The sequence below is a fragment of the Osmerus mordax genome, chromosome 8, assembly GCF_038355195.1.
Source record: "Osmerus mordax isolate fOsmMor3 chromosome 8, fOsmMor3.pri, whole genome shotgun sequence".
Lineage (NCBI taxonomy): Eukaryota > Metazoa > Chordata > Actinopteri > Osmeriformes > Osmeridae > Osmerus > Osmerus mordax.
The window spans coordinates 3,853,840-3,866,845 of record NC_090057.1 but is presented as its reverse complement, the minus strand read 5'-3'; the positions used below and the strand labels follow the sequence as shown (position 1 = coordinate 3,866,845).

Below are 13,006 nucleotides of genomic sequence, written 5' to 3'. Positions count from 1 at the left end.
CCATCGCTTGCCTCCGTATAACCTTGTTGCTGCTGAACAGCTTGATGGCTCTACGGTAAACATCCAGAACCACAGGCAGGCTTCCAGCCATCTCTGCAAGAGTCTGCATGCTCTCTCTCCACGCCAGCCAATGTGTCACTAATCAAAAAAACAAAAAACACGCATCCATCGCAACATGGACGCTCATACGCTTCGCCGCTCTCCACCCCCCATCCCCCCGGTCGACCCCTCCCTCTTACCCCGCCAGCCAACTTTCTAGATCCCCATATCAGTCCCTCCTCTGTTTTTCTCTTTCTTAGTTCCCCCCAACCTGACAGTCCCCCGGGGCAAGTCGCCCCTGGTGGCCCGGGAAGGGGACACAGTGGAGCTGGAGTGCCTTGTTTCAGGGAAGCCCAAGCCCATCATTCTGTGGTCTCGGGCGGACAAGGAGGTGCCCATGGCGGACGGCAGCATGCAGTCGGAGAGCTACGACGGCGTGCTGCGGATCGTCAACGTGTCGCGGGAGATGAGCGGCTCCTACCGCTGCCAGACCAGCCAGTACAACGGCTTCAACGTCAAACCCAGGGAGGCGGTGGTGGAGCTCATCGTGCAGTGTGAGTACAGAATGTGGTGTGTGTGTGTGTGTGGTTGTGTATGTGCCTGTGTGGTTGTGTGTGTGCGTGTGTGTGTTTTATGTTGTACTTGAATATTGCACTCTGAGAATAGAATGTGTGTGTGTGTGTTATTGTTTGTGCCATTTAAATAGTACAATGTGAGTATAGAATGTGTATGCGTGTACATGTGTGTTATTATTTGAATTATTTAAATTGCACAATTTGAGTATTGAATGCGTTTAAAGACCATTGTGTGTGTGTGTGTGTGTGTGTGTGCACGTATGTTATTGTGCGTTTATTAATAGTAGTCTCTAGAATGGTGTGTGTGTGTGTGTGTGTGTCCGTGCATGCCTACAAACCAAATAAGTTTGGCATTTCTCTCTCAGAAGACGGGACAGTGTGAGCTGCCATGCTCTATGTGGCAGAACATGTGAGGGTAAGAGATTATCAGTCTGCTGCACACCTCCAGTGGATCTCTCCCTATCTCTCTCCCTCCACATCCATCCAGCTTTCCTTTGAATGGGAGAGTTTTGAATGACCTCCGTCCCCTGGTGGCTCTGTCAGGTCTGGGGGCACACAGGACATGCCACTCCGCCCACTTGGCGCCCTGGGAGAGGGGAAGACAGCTGAGTGATCGCTAAGCTAACAGAGGCACAAAATGACATGCTAGCCAACCCCAGTGATTAGGGCTTGTGTGCGGGGCGGGGCGGAGAGGGTGAAGGGGGGAGAGTGGTCCATTTCCCCGGGATCACACCGTCAGCCTTTCCCATTCAAACACCACCCCGCTCCTTAGGATGTGACATTCAGAGACTGCTTAGCGATTAATAAGCAGATGTTGATGTATTCAACCAGTATTCATTTTCTATGCATTTATGTCGAGTTTGAATAGGATATTTAAATCAAAGAGGCCGAATCAAAGTGATGTCACTCATTCCAGGAATGGAGTTATTTTGGGGAGAAAATACTCCGAAAAGAGAATGAGAGAAATTAAAGGGATCCGTGCATGGCACCCTCTGAATACATGCCGTTCTCTGGCAAGTGATTATAGGAAATTGGAAACTTAGTCAGCGAAGAGTTGGATCTGTTCTCCATTAATTCAGATGGGTCCTTTGTCATCAGCACTTTTAAGTTTTCCACGGCTCAAGAACCATTGTTGATTTTAAGCAGCCCAGTTAATTAGTTAGCTGAGCTGCCTATTTCTGCAGAACAACTCACAGATCTATTCCCTAATCCAAAACTATCCCAACTGATCACTGATCACTGGGACTGTTTAATAATATTCTTTCACTGTGGAATAGAGTCCTCTTTTCCCATCCCTGATGCCTCTTAGGTGTCCTGGGTGAGCAGAGATTCACTATGTTAAGGCCATCTGAACCACAAGGAAATGAAGATAATAGGAGGGAAATATTTGTCTCTTTTGTGCTCTGTAGCTGTCTGCGTCAAGGCCGTCACGTCTGAACTAAGCTATTAAAGACTCGGCTCTGTGAGGACGATTAAGGCAGTTCTGATGTGCCCGGAACCCTGACTGTGCTGAATTCCTCCAAAATTGATTGTGATTATACAACGATGACAGCTCACAGCAAATGTTGGGGGATTTTCCGTGCTCCGGCGCAGATATAAAATAGTAAACAAAGGAATTATTCCTGCAAAGCTGATAATTCTGATTAAATAATACAGAACAGCGATTGGGTTGTTGGGCAGCAGAGGGTGGCACTGGTGAACAAGGTTGATGTGTCATCGGGATCACTTTGATGCCAGCTTGGTTCAGCGTCCCCTGTATTCCTGTACTCTAGTGAATGCACATTCAAAGAGAACTGTATTGATGATACAGGAGTTCATCACCCCCCCCCCCCCCCTCTCTCCTGTTCAGAGTAAAGATAAATGGATACTCTTTGTCTTCCTCCCCCCTGCACCCCCACCCCCACCCCGCCCCTCCCCTCCCCGCCCAAGAGTGCATTAGTGTTCCACCAGCAGCAATAGGTCACAATGATCCAGTTTGCTATTGGAAAGCATCAGGGACACTCTCATTCCACATACCATTTGTCTGAGGGCTGCACAATTAGATCTGGAAAAAAGGCAAACAAGATAACAAGCAAGCTCTAACTCAAAGGCTGTCCAGAAGCTTTTTAGCGACCTTCTACTATCAATCGCATTAATGAAAATATCTTTTAGGCTTGCCAGCATACACGGATGCCACCATAAAGCTGCCTTCATCTGAAAACATGCAGATGAAACGAAGATGAAACGCTTGAAGGAGATTCACCCATAATACCAAAATGGTGTGTTTTGTTTCTTGAAGAAGATGAGGAAATGAAAATATCCTCTAGCTTTGATGTTAAATAGCTATCCTCCTCAGACACTACAAACTAATAACGGCATACACTACATAAAAGGTTTTTTCAAAACTAAATGCTTGGAACTATTTCCGAAGCAATTTGTACGGAAAATATTAACCATGAAACACAAATATTCATCATGTATGAAATGAAGTACATTTTAACCATTGTTTTCCGGATTCATAATCACACTCTCTGCAGTAGTAAGACACTTTATTTACCACCAGTATGAAAGCCAGACAACACTACAGGCATAGCTTAGTGTGTTGCTCAAGAGGCTACAGGTGTCTTTATAATGATGCTCCAGTTAAATCCAGGATTAGAAAAACTGTGTTCTTGGGAGAAGAAAATAAACACAACTTTATTACTAATGGTTTATCTTGAACCAGAGACCCCCCCACCCCCTACCTTAAATGAATAGAGAACATAATTTTCGCCCCCCTGTTTTACTGCTGACCCCAAGATGGAATAATAATAATACATTTTAATTGTATTGAACTTTATATTTAAAGCATATAGTAATACAAATTAAAAAGAATCAAAGTTTAAAAATACAAATAAAAATCAAGGTAAAAAAATAAATAAAAGCAAAACCTATAAAACACATTTAGTGAAAAGCTTTTTAAATTATTTTTTTATATGCTTTGGTCAGCTTCCATCACATACTGGTTCTGTACCCTGTCCTGTCACCATGGAGACAGAGCAGGGTCAGCTGTGAGGTGTGATGGTTGTCAGCGACGCTGAGAGCTAGGAGAGGTGGCCAGGCCATACAGAAGGGACCGATAAGGACCATTCGATCTATTCTTTAAAAAGAAAACTGTCAAAGTCCAGCCTTGTTGTCTCTCTAACTCTTGGGTGCAGTATGTTCTGCTTCTGCTGACTGAATTTTTTTTTTGTGGTCTGGTGTCACTCACCAGCTTTCTACTCCTAGATGCAGGGTGCAGAACAGCATGAATGGAGGTTTAAAATGTGCACCGCTGATAAATCAATCATTCTGACACTCGCTATTCATCTCTTAGTGTGTTAACTTGATAGCTGGCATTAAAACTCACTTTGCTTTCCATTGGAACAGACAGCTAATTCTGAAGGAGTTGGGCAGCTACTTTATGACTAAATCTCGGAGGAAATTCTCCTTTTAGAAAAAGGATAATATTAACGCTTGGTCAGAGTTTAGGAAATGTGCATCTCACTAGCTGGTGGGTTGTAACCCTGGCGAACGTCGTCTCTCGTTCAGTGTAGCCGGTGTTAATCGGTGAAAACTCACTCCTCAAGTATGTAACAGGCCACCCACGTCAATGAATAGCTAGCTTTTCTTTGGCATAGCTGGTAGTGGTCGTGCTTGGGTTGCCAGAGGTGGCAGGTTCGACTCCCGGTGGGAACAACCATTGGCCAAGTGAACCCTCTGATGGAGCACGACCACGTCTGTTACATACAACTGGTGCCATCAAAACACAACGCACGAGGAGTACACAACCGCTACAATAGCACCTCTTGTTCTCGTCCTGTCCTCCTGCCATTGTTCACTTGTGTCTCCCTCGCCCCCTTCTGTCTCTCTCCTCCACCCCTTCTTCATCTCTCCTCCATCTCTCCTCCACCCCTCCTTCATCTCTCCTCCACCCCTCCTCCATCTCTCCTCTACCCCTCCTCCATCTCTCCTCCACCCCTCCTTCATCTCTCCTCCACCCCTCCTCCATCTCTCCTCCACCCCTCCTCCATCTCTCCTCCACCCCTCCTCCATCTCTCCTCCACCCCTCCTTCATCTCTCCTCCACCCCTCCTACATATCTCCTCCACCCCTCCTACATCTCTTCTCCACCCCTCCTACATCTCTCCACCACCCCTCCTTTCCTCCACCCCTCCTACATCTCTCCTCCACCCCTCCTACATCTCTCCTCCACCCCTCCTACATCTCTCCTCCACCCCTCCTTTCCTCCACCCCTCCTACATCTTTATCTCCACGCCGCTCGCTGGCCTGGTTCCCCCCGTGTGGGTGCTAGCCAAACCCTTCTGAGATGCCTTCCTCGTCTGCATCTCCAGGCCACAGCGTGAGCCAGACGCCTTTGGTGGCGAGCCATGCGCAAAGCCGCATTTAGTAACTCGATCAAGGGGCCGAGGTACAGTCCTCTGAAGCAAAGAGCATTAGAGGCATGAAGGAACCGCTCTGGCGAGTCAACAGCTTTGATATGTAAAAACCTGCATCTGTCAGCCAGCCGGGGCCAAGCTGGGAGGGGGGATCTGGAGACGTCTGCTCGGGAAAATCATTCCTTCTAATAGAAACACAGAAGGCCAAATCCCCAGCTGTGAAGCCCTGATGTTGTTAGTAAAACTGGCTCCAAGTGGCCCTGAGTGGAATGGGAGGAGAAGGAGGAGTGGAAGGAGGAGTGAGGATGGAGGAGGGCTGGAGAGTTGTCCCCGGCAGGACTTCCGTGCGTCCGTCTGTCAGGATTAGACCCACCTGGGGTGCGCTTGCTGGCTGCCTGGACGTGCTCTCCCCAGGGAGCCCAGCTCCTGCCTCTCCCAGGGCTGGACGTGCTCGGCCCAGGGAGCCCAGCTCCTGCCTCTCCCAGGGCTGGACGTGCTCGGCCCAGGGAGCCCAGCTCCTGCCTCTCCCAGGGCTGGACGTGCTCTGCCCAGGGAGCCCAGCTCCTGCCTCTCCCAGGGCTCGGCGTGGCGCCTCTCTCCCAGACACGCCTCGCTCGCTGCGAGCCAGAGCCTCGCTAACTGACACACATCAAACAGACGCGCCAGATAAAGAGCTGTTGTCTGGGAGAAAAAGAGCAAGTAATGGATGAAATTATATGATTATTGTTTTTAATTAAATTCCCTTTCTGCGCCAATAAAGTCTTTGTGCCTAGCCCCCGGGGCCCACTCTAACGTGAATCGCATAATCGCCCCACCCGAACCAGCGCAGGCAAATTAATCTTCCTACATTACAGCGAGGACTAAATTCGTGGCTGATATTTTAATAACCCATTTTCATAGAACAATATTGAATTGATCAGCCGCGTCGAACGATGCGCAAAGGTCAGCGAACATGTCGGTTGTAAACAGGACTCAGCGGTGGGCCGCGCAGGGGTAATTTATATCCCAGCCAAGGCCTGAGGTAAATCCATTAGTTCCATCCAGTGCGCTACGAAGCCAGCACTCTCGCCCAAAAGTGTACATTGATTAGCATTAGTTGTATACTTTTCAGTTAATAAATTATGATAAAAGTTTAATAACAATATGATAATTACGATGCTGCTCCTTGTTCATATTTGGGGGTCTTCGCGGAGTGAGCATTGATGCATAGCAAAGCTAGTTTGCAACTCTGCATTATTCATCATTGAGCCTCATTATGAAGTTAAACCCAGCTTATAATTTACTATTCAACAGTTTGCAGTGAATGTCATTCCTTGTGTCAGAAGTAAATTTTGAAAGCAGCCTTGTTGTGCAGAAGTTGCTCTGACACAAGAATGTTTTGGCTCCCTTGTGTTTCAAAGACGGTTAGATGTTCCCCACACTCCGGTCCGCTGAGCATGGGGGGGAAGCCAGGAGGGGGGAGGAACACGTGACATGCCTCTGGTGCCTGCTTCGTTGGAGGTAGAATAGAGAGGAATAGACCAAATAAATCTGTTCTTCCAAGGAGGTGTGAAGCCCTAATGTCACACCAGCAGAGCACTGAGCCATGAGGGGAAACAGCCACGGGCTGAGAGATGGATGGAGAGAGGCGAGGGAGGGAGAGGAGAAGGGAGAGATGGAGAGAGAAAGAAGGAGAGGAGAGTGGAGGGAAAGGGGGAGAAGAGAAGGGAAAGATGGAGAGAGGGTGGGAGGGAGAGATGGAGAGAGGGTAGGAAGGAGAGATGGAGAGAGGGTGGGAAGGAGAGATGGAGAGAGGGTGGGAGGGAGAGATGGAGAAAGAACCCTAACCAGTCACAGTGGAATGTTGTCTGCCTGGCAGTACAGCGCATGGTTGACCACATGATGTTGCTAACATTCTGTGGGTGTTTATCGATTCTATGTGTACGCATAATGTGTCCTGAGACATGCAGGAAGGTGCTTTTCTCAATCAACTATTGCATGGTATTGTTAGTATCATCATTGATTCTATTACGTCCGATGTCCTTTTCTTCTGATTGAAGCCTTTATGAACCAGAGAACACAGCCTCCTCTTTGGTGTTGTTCTCCTCCTCGTGACTGTCAAGTTATCCACCAGTGTCTGGTGATGGATTACATCCTCCAGCCTCAGTTGTTCCCTGAACCTCTGACACGCAGAAACCCGGCGTCATAACCGCCCTCTCTGCCTCGCTGAGCAGCCTGCACCGTGCTCAGGGAATATCTCACCACACACGAGCCCCCTGTCACACGTGCTGGGGAGGGAGGGAGGGAGGGAGGGATGGGGGAGGGAAGGAGGGAAGGAAGGAAGGAAGGAAGGGGGAGGGAGTGAGGGAAGGGAGTGCAGCTCCTTTAGAGCCCTCTGACAGCGAGGGTGGTGGCGCCGCCTTTACAACGTTGCAGCGTTGCGTAAGAAGCTGTTTCCTTCTGCGTTGTTGTCAGTCTTGGCGTTAGTCGTCTGCTACGAATGAAACTGCACTTACCGCAATTCGGTCAAGTGCCACACAGAGAGGCCACGGCGCGGGGGGTGATATTTCAGCCGCGGAAAAGCCTGCAATTTTAATGTAATAAGTAACGATTCACACCCCTCCTTAAGTAGCAGAGAGGATCCATTTTCCTGGGTAAGAGCACAGCCCTGGTTCGTCTGAGGTATGTAGTGTTTGCGGTTCCATTGAGCGAAGATGAAAGGTGTTTTCCGCACGCTGGCGTGCACATCACCAGACGACAAGATGCTCCTTCATCTCAAGACACCTCGGTTTCTCTCAACCGCCATAAAAAGAAACCCCCCTGCCCACCTAGGGCGGCCGACTTCCGGCCTCTCCTTTTGAAGGGGAAGGGAGTGAGGGTTATATCTGACATCTCCACCCAGCCAGCCAGTCATCTTAGAGTTTGTAATTAATGGTGTAAAGTATTGATACGAGCAGTAGCTGTAGCTGTTGGCTGAGGACAGGCCTTGAGGGCACGACAGCAAAGCGTTCTTGTGGATTAGGATCATCTCAGCATGGGAGATTTGAAGCACGCCCTTGCTCTTCCGGGCCCAGAGCTTCCACTCAGTCCAGCCTCCTGTAGCACGACAGCCTCCTACCCCCCCCCCCCCGCCTGGCATATGCTAATTCCAGGCAATGAAGAGGCTTGTGTGTTATTCTGATTCCCCTCGAAGCGCTTGCTGTTGTTTTTACCCTGCTGTGACTTCTGTCAAGCATCTGTACGGGATTGTCAAAATCGAGCATCATTAAGAAAGCAGGATATTCATAGCCACGTGCTTTCTCATGCACGCACACACGCACGCACACACACACGCACACACACACACGCAAATCAGAGGTCTGCCAGGGCAGTGTCAGCCCTAGACCCTTGGTGGAGATTATCAGGTGAATAATTCACTAAGAGGTCGTCTGTGCAAGAAAAGACAGAGTAGGCAGATTCTTAAATAGCTTATTAATTTTCCAGTTTTGAGATGCACTTCGTCATTCATTGGCCAGTTCTCTGTGGTGCGTGAAAGACTCTCTTTTACACTTTGCTGTGGTTTTCAAGTAATTGATTGTCCTCACACTTGCTTAGGATATATCTATGATTATTTCATGTTTTCCATTCAGCCTGGAAAAGCCAGAAATTGAAGAAAAATAACAGTCCCCGGTCTATGCCTCTCTCTCTCTCTCTCTCTCTTTCTCTCTCTTTCTCTTTCTCTCTCTCTCTCTCTCTCTCTCTCTCTCTCTCTCTCTCTCTCTCTCTCTCTCTCTCTCTCTCTCTCTCACCTTCCTCTGTTATCTAAAGACCCTCCAGAGTCTAAATCTACGTCTCTCCCTCTCGGACCCTACCCAGTCTGAATCTGTCCCCTCCATCCCTCCCTCCCCCCCTCTCTCTGCCTGCAGACCCTCCGTCGGTGGAGCCCGTGTCGCTGGAGGTGCGTCAGGGTCTGGGCCGGCCCGTGGTGCTGACGTGCAGGGTCCTGAGGGCACACCCGTCCAGGGTGCTCCGCTTCGAGTGGCGTCTGGGGAACCGCCTGCTCAACGCCGGCCACTTTGTGGACCAGCGGGACGAGTCGGAGCACACCATCCGCAGCCTGAACCGCGACGGCTGGGGCGTGTACACCTGCGACGTCATCAACGAGGCCGGGGCGGGCCGCTGCACCTTCACGGTCACAGGTAAACAGACGGGTGGGATGTGGTGCATCTGAGGCACGTGAGCTGAGGTTACGTACGGGCTGGACTGGGGGAGGATCTCTGTGCTGCTGCTTTCGGGCCTGAAAGGGGGCTGCTGTACTGGACTGCAAACACGTTCGTCCTCAGAGCCAAGTTTGGGCCTCATCAGGGCCTTTATTATGTTCATTGATTTAGAAGGTAGGGTATAGCTTAGTGGTTGGAGCAGTTGACTGCAGAGCTCTAAGGATCAAATCCCCCTGTACTGTATTTTGCTTTGAATATAGCCTTCTGCTCAATGAAAAGAACCAAAACCAAATGATGCCAGAATATTCTCACAGGAGGGCATAATCACCAACCCCCCATTACTAAGTATATAGAAGATAATAAAATCTGGCTTCCACAAACCTGAGGGGCTCATAGAGAGACAATCGTGTATCTGAGATTTAAGGGAAGAATTACTGTCCCATTTCACCCCTGCTTAAATGCAATACTTTCTTCAGTTTTCGTTTAACTGCTGTGTTAATGATGAGAGTTCACTATTAAGATATTCCTAATTTTAATGAGTTACAGTGGCTTTTAAGTGCTTTTAAAGGCATCGCTTTACTTTATCATCATCACAACTGTGTGGCACACACCTTAATGATGTATGGCAGCCATTTTGTTCCAGAACACTCACCACACATCTGTTCAACATTCTCTCTGTAGAGAATTTTATGCAAAATGAGTTTTTCAATCCCCTGTACAGTAATTAAAGTTTTCAGGGTGGGTTTTCTGATGGGTAAATGATGTCTGCAGAAATTGAAAACTGTCTGTCAGATGGTGTGTATGTGTGTGTGTGTAACACGGAGTGTGTGCAAGGGCGTGAACGTTTGTGTGGCGGTAATTGATTGAAAAGAAGTGAGACAGACAGCGTACACAGATTGTCAATTTGAATATGAGGGGTCTGCTGTAAGATCCCTGTCTATCTCCACTGAATTTAACTGATGCCAAGATTACAAATGACAGCTCCCAGATTGACTCAGGTCCTTGGGATAATGCCTACTTATTCTGCTCCAACATTTATTTCTTTAGACAAGGCAGGTGTATAAGGCAGATATTTATTTTTTAGATAAGACGTGCTATTATGCAGAAAATACCCTGAGAATTTTATGTGTCGGCGTGTGTGTTTTGCCCATGTTTCTTTTATGCAGGTTTGTGAGTGTGTGGTTAGATACAGGTTTGTGAGTGTTTGGTTAGATACAGGTTTGTGAGTGTGTGGTTAGATACAGGTTTGTGAGTGTGTGGTTAGATACAGGTTTGTGAGTGTTTGGTTAGATACAGGTTTGTGAGTGTGTGGTTAGATACAGGTTTGTGAGTGTGTGGTTATATACAGGTTTGTGAGTGTGTGGTTAGATACAGGTTTGTGAGTGTGTAGTTAGATACAGGTTTGTGAGTGTGTAGTTAGATACAGGTTTGTGAGTGTGTGGTGAGATAGAGGTTTGTGAGTGTTTGGTTAGATACAGGTTTGTGAGTGTGTGGTGAGATACAGGTTTGTGAGTGTGTAGTTAGATACAGGTTTGTGAGTGTGTGGTTAGATACAGGTTTGTGAGTGTTTGGTTAGATACAGGTTTGTGAATGTGTGGTGAGATACAGGTTTGTGAGTGTGTGGTTAGATACAGGTTTGTGAGTGTCAGGCTGGTAGAGCAGCAGGAAGCTGGCTCTGTCTCTGAGCTCCAGACCTCCCATTACAGACCGGCCGTAGGGCCTGAGAAGCATTTGTCCCTTTGATCCTCCACTTAAGCCACTGTCCCCTGATGCTGTCAATTCCACTGTGTCTTATCTTTTCTTCTCTCTTTCTCCACCTCTTCAATCCCTCTTTCAATCTGTTTCTGTCGCTACCCCTCATCACTCTATCTCTCTGTCTCTCTATCACCTTTCGTCTTTTTTTTTTCTTCTCTATCACCCTTTTTTTGTAGTTGTTGTTGTTCCCTCCCCTGCCCTCCCCTCCCCTCCGCATGTGGATAGATGGGCCGTCTCTCGTGTGAGTTGTGTATCAGGTCTCCCCTGGGAAACAGGTGGAGCAGGGAGGAAAGCAGATCATCCCCTCCAGGCATTTGCTTTCCTCTGCAGGGCCCCAGCCTTGTGTGCCATCGTTCACCCTCCCTCCCACCCTCCATTCCTCCCTCCTAGTGCTCCAGATTCTCACCATCTGGACGTGGTGGCTGCCAAAGGTATTGAGGCCCTGTTAGTCACCCCCTGGGACCAGGAGCAAGGAAAATCCACTTTGGTTCCTCCGATTATCCGTGAAATCCACTGTACCCTGTCCCTCCTTCTACACCCCCCCTCCCCTCCCCTCCCCGCCCACATCCTTTAAGACGAACCCCGTCCCACCCATGTCCTGGGAGCCAGCAGTGACCATGGTGAGAGATTGACATGATGTTGAAATTAATAAACTGCTGCCAGGAGGTTGCAGCAGTGGGGGATGAGGCATGAGGGAGAGAGGGATGAGGGATGAGAGAGAGTGTGATGGGATGTTTAGCATATGCACTGACCTAGATAGACATCATCCAGAGAACACAGTCCATAGGCCAGCATCAGCCTGCTCGATCTGTACCGCTCTCATTCACATGAGACTGTAATCCAAAGATCTACACAACACAAATGTTTGTTTTCGTTTTAGGAGTTTCGTTTTAGTCTGTTTTCCTGCCTTGGTTCCATCTCAGTCCCTTTACAGAGAAAGAGGAGGGGGCGAAGTGTGATATCGTGCATGGAGACGAGACATGGACAGAAAGAGAGAGAGAGCAGGGGGATGTAAAAATGTATCAGTCAAAGATTTGGCCAAACGCCACCAAGCTCGATTAAACCTACAGTCTCAGTCATCGTGCCCCAGGGCAACTGCACACGGAGACACACACGCACACATACATGCACACACACATACATACACACACACACACACACACACACACAGAGCACTCCAAAGCTGGGCAACAGGCCATGCTTAGGGGCACAATCACATTGTAATTTCAAGAGCCATGACAAGCCAGGGGCAGTGTGTGTGTGTGTGTGTCTGAGACTGTGTGTTTCTGTGACTGTGTATGTGTGTGTGTGTGACTGGGTGTCTGTGACTGTGTATGTATGTGTGCGTGCATGCATGCGACCGGAGAGAGGGACATCTGCACGGGCAGAGGGTTTCTGAGGTGGACAGGGTGCCAGGATGGCAACGTCTTCAGAGGGTTTAATCTCTACCTCTGAGCCCTGGCTCTGTCAGGATGTGATGCCCCCTTCAGCTTCTCCAGGCTTATTTATAGAGAGAGGAGAGGAGAGGAGTGGAGAGGAGACGAGTGGAGAGGAGAGGAGAGGAGTTGAGTGGAGTGGAGAGGAGAGGAGAGGAGAGGAGAGGAGAGGAGAGGAGACGAGTGGAGTGGAGAGGAGTGGAGAGGAGAGGAGAGGAGAGGAGAGGAGTGGAGAGGAGTGGAGAGGAGTGGAGAGGAGTGGAGAGGAGTGGAGAGGAGAGGAGAGGAGTGGAGAGGAGAGGAGAGGAGAGGAGGAGAAAAGAGTGGAAGGAAAGAGAAAATAGGAGAAGAAGAGAGTAAAGGAGAAGAGTTAGGGGAGGCGAGGAATGAAATGGCGGCAATTCGCTGTCTATAGCACTGGTCTTTTGGAATCAAATTTAGGATAGCAAGGGGCTCTATCCCTTACCATAGGGTCAAGCACACGTCTAGTAAGGTAGAGTTCAACTCTGACTCTGCGCTGATAGCTCTAGCTGATATAACTACCTTAATGGGTAATAAACCCTCTCTGGTAGAATGCCGAAGGAGCTTCCACCGTGTGTGACAGTGATGGACCGTCAGCGATGAGTG

General features: G+C 48.7%; 1 protein-coding gene across 1 annotated transcript in view; it reads left to right on the top strand.

The window, feature by feature from the left end:
- LOC136947553 (MAM domain-containing glycosylphosphatidylinositol anchor protein 2-like) overlaps positions 1–13,006 on the top strand; it is an 80,493-nt gene that overhangs the window by 41,196 nt on the left and 26,291 nt on the right. Inside the window, exons 9-10 of the mRNA XM_067241663.1 lie at positions 300–593; positions 8,895–9,167. Of these exons, the coding sequence (XP_067097764.1) occupies positions 300–593; positions 8,895–9,167 (567 nt within the window). The remainder of the gene's footprint in view (positions 1–299; positions 594–8,894; positions 9,168–13,006) is intronic.